At 38.3% G+C, this 3776-nt stretch overlaps 1 protein-coding gene across 1 annotated transcript; it reads left to right on the top strand.

The window, feature by feature from the left end:
* Nucleotides 1–1359: 1359 nt before the first annotated feature.
* Nucleotides 1360–2852, top strand: LOC120355022 (the record flags this gene model as incomplete). Its single annotated transcript, XM_039443251.1, is given in 1 exon segment — nucleotides 1360–2852. A coding segment is annotated over 1 exon segment (945 nt). The 3' UTR covers nucleotides 2392–2852.
* Nucleotides 2853–3776: the final 924 nt, after the last annotated feature.

The raw sequence follows: 3776 nt of genomic DNA, 5'->3' as shown, positions 1-3776 counted from the left end.
AGTGCTGGTTATGAATCACACTTACAGGTTTTTTTATGCTCAAAATCGAATTCAGCAGTCGATTTTACGAAATTTCCATTTTTAGGGTCAATGATGCTGCCTTAATTTTTGGAAAATTGAGGGGGAGAATTGCTACAGTTTTGAATTCCAACTCAATCAACTCTGGAGATCCTTAAACATTGCCTTGCACATTTCTCACCAAAGTGCAAAAGAAATCTTTTGTTCAGTGACTCAAGATTTTTTGAAATTCCCATTTCAAAACTTGAACCCAGCCTATACTCTACCTGGCCTACCAGACCAATCTCATCAACCCTACCCTATCTATCCTTCTTCACCCAACCTACCTATTCAACACTCTATCAGTCAATCTACTTCACCTACCCCACCTTAGCCACCCTACATAAATTATGCTATTCAACCCACTCTATTGCACCCTACTTAAACTACTCTACCTACACCACCCTACCCAACCAACTCAACCTAAGCCACCTTACCTGAAATAATCCTCCTAAACTATTCAACCTAATCTTGACAATCAAACCTACCCGACCCAATATAACCTACTTAATCTACCCTCCCTAACCCACCTTATCAAAAAATACTACCCAACCTAAGCCACCCTACAATAACTAACCTTCCTAAACTATTTAACCCAATCTTGACACCCTAACCTACCCTACCCAAGATAATCTACTCAATCTACTTGACCTAATCCACATAACCTTAGCCATCATACCTAACCAACTCTCCCTAATCACCTATCCCACCCTACCTTACCTACTCGACCCAACCTACTCTACCTAACCTACTCTACCTAACCTACTCTACCTAACCCACCCAACATAAACTACCATACCGCACATACCTGGGCGGGCGGAGCCCGCCTCCCAGCCGGAGCATGAAGTGATGAGGCTGCTACTCACCCCTGTACAGTTATAAAGGGTATGGGGGTGCTGGGGGCGAAGCTCCCGCTGAGCGCAAAGCACAAGTTAATATATACTAAAGCTGGAGCATTTGTAAACCTCCTGACAAGGGTGGTTGTAGTGGTGGTTGGTGCTCTGTTGAATTCGATTGACAAGTGGTTGAAACCATAGGAATAATTATGATATATGAGAATTTCTCATTTTGGGGGGCTCCTGGACCCCCCCCAAACCAATTTTTTCAACTTTTGAACCGCACATTTCTCAGCGAAGTGCAAGAGAACTTTTTTGTTCAGCGCCACAACATTACTAGATTCCAAATAAAACATTTCGACTGGGTTGCAGGGGTTGCGGGGGGAACAGAATTTTCATCCATTTTTTTGCAATAAAAATTTTAAAAATTCCCAACTTGAAAAGTAAACATTTCGTATCAAGGATGAGTTTGTGCAACGTGTGTAAGCTGTCCGTGAATAGAAGTAGTAAGGATAAGATTGTTTGTGGACAATGTAATTCCTACTTTCATGGAATGTGCGTAAAACTAGGAGAGACTGAAATTGAGGAGCTATCGGCTAGGCCTGCTGGTTGGACTTGTAATAAGTGTCTTAATAAGCTTAGGGCTGAGCGTAGTAAAAATGATTCAACACCTGTTCGTACGAGCAGTACGACGAATATAAGTGCCGGTTCTATTGTCACTCTAGAATCTTTGAACAATTCCTTGGAGGAGCTTAAGGCTATTTTCAGTGCTAGTCAACAAAGTTTGAAAGAGGAACTTTTTAGTGCTATCGGTGCGTGCACTGCTAAAATGAATGAGAACTTTGCGACTCTTTCTGCGCAAGCTCAACTTATAAAAGACCAGCAGACAACTATAAATGAGCTATTAAGTGAAAATGCTACTCTTAACAAGAGACTTGATGCGGTTGAATTGCATGCGGATAGGAATGAGCAGTATTCCAGGAGGAATCTTCTAGAGATACATGGTATTCCCTCAATTCCAAACGAGGACGTAGTTGGGACGGTTCTTAGTGTGTGTAGAAGTGTGGGCTTAGACTTTAAGAGGCAGTCCATAATTGGCTGTCATAGATTGAAAAAACGGAACAATCGTCCTTCGGCTGGTATTGTCGTGAAGTTTTTGTGCCGAGATGATGCGGAAGCCTTGCTACAAAAGCGGAAAGTTAAGCACAACTTGAACACTGAGCATATCGGCATTGGTGGGCAAGCGATGCCGATCTATATCAATCGGTCGATGACTGAGAGGCGGAGGCAGCTGTTCGCCAAGGCTAAGAAACTGCAGCGAGATAAGGGTTTCAGATACGTTTGGGCTGATAGAAACGGAACATTGAAGATAAGGCCGACCGAAGGAGGCAGAATATTCGTTGTCAACTCGGAGGAGGACTTGCGGTGCTTTCAGGCTGATAGCGCTGGCAACGGAGGCTCCGATGGGTGCACCGACAATCGCTCTACTGATAAGTGATAACGCTTCCTAAAGATTGACCATCCCATTGCTATCTTTTGAATAGTCGAATTTTATAATGCAGTTTTGATTTATCATCTTGAACATTATTTTTCCACTTGTTGAATTTTTTATGATTTTCATTTATTTATTATTATTTATTTTTATTGAGGCCTCTTTATTATCCTGATTAATCTATTTATAATTCTGAATTACCCTTTTAGGACTGATTAATTTATTATTCAAGTGAAGTACGTTACATCTATGAACAGGTAACACATAAAACTGAGTTTCAATATAAATTAAAAAGACTAATATTATGCCCTGATAGTCTTTTAATATTATGTACGAAGTTTAATATTACCTTATATTATAAACAATTAATTTTTGTCTAATATGTCTATAATATCTTGTATAAATTGTCTCTGGTTATTTGTTTTGTTTTTAGGCATATTTCATATTAGAAAGGTGCAACAACAAGATAATTTTGTTCTGCTTATGCTTCAAAATTTATTCCTGTCTAATGGGCATTTCATTTTCAGTTGAGTAATGGAGTTAAAGATTTTTTCCTTTTCATAGATTTTTTCTAAGTTCAGTGATCACATCTTAATATTTTTTTTTGTTTTTATTTTAATTTGATTCTTATTTATTTTTTGTCATGATTGTACTTTTTTCTTTTATAATACTTTTAGTTAAATGCTAATTGAACAATTTCTATTGCTCTTTTGAATTTTGAGAAGGCGCGGCTGGTAGTGCGAGGTTTTATTTTTCTTTTTCATTTTTCATTCAATTTTTATTTTCAAAGAGAAAGAAAAACAAATTATTTTCATTTTTCTTTTTCCAATTTCCAATTCCCTTTTTTTCTTTTTTATGTCCATAAATTCCCATTCATCTATCTACTATCAAAATGTTAGAGGACTTCGTACCAAATCATTGCACTTCTACACATCATTGCTGAGTACCGATTACGATGTTATTGTTTTGACTGAGACTTGGTTACATAGTGGTATAAAGAGCTGTGAGCTTTTCGACGATCGCTATTCGGTTTATCGGAGTGACAGGGGTGGGGGTGATGGCCGTCTGAGGGGAGGTGGTGTGCTTATTGCAGTTAAGAGAACGTTGCAAGCTGTTCTGTGCGATGAACTCTCTAAAGAGTTCAACGAATATGACTCTGTCGCAATTAAAGTAAAGTTAAATGCAACCTATTGCTACATAAATGCCGTTTATTTTCCCCCTTCAACCCATTCAAATATTCTTCTCCAGTACGCTGAATACGTGGAATCTCTTAGTAATCTACTTAATGGTAATTTTATGATTATTGGAGACTTTAATTTACCAGAGATTTCCTCCTCCGATTATGATTTTTCTATTGGCTCAGTAAAAGCAAGAATTTTGTATAACTTGAT

Source organism: Nilaparvata lugens, chromosome X (genome assembly GCF_014356525.2).
Source record: "Nilaparvata lugens isolate BPH chromosome X, ASM1435652v1, whole genome shotgun sequence".
Classification (NCBI taxonomy): domain Eukaryota; kingdom Metazoa; phylum Arthropoda; class Insecta; order Hemiptera; family Delphacidae; genus Nilaparvata; species Nilaparvata lugens.
The sequence above is the reverse complement of the archived record's forward strand: the minus strand, read 5'-3'. Positions and strand labels throughout refer to the sequence as shown.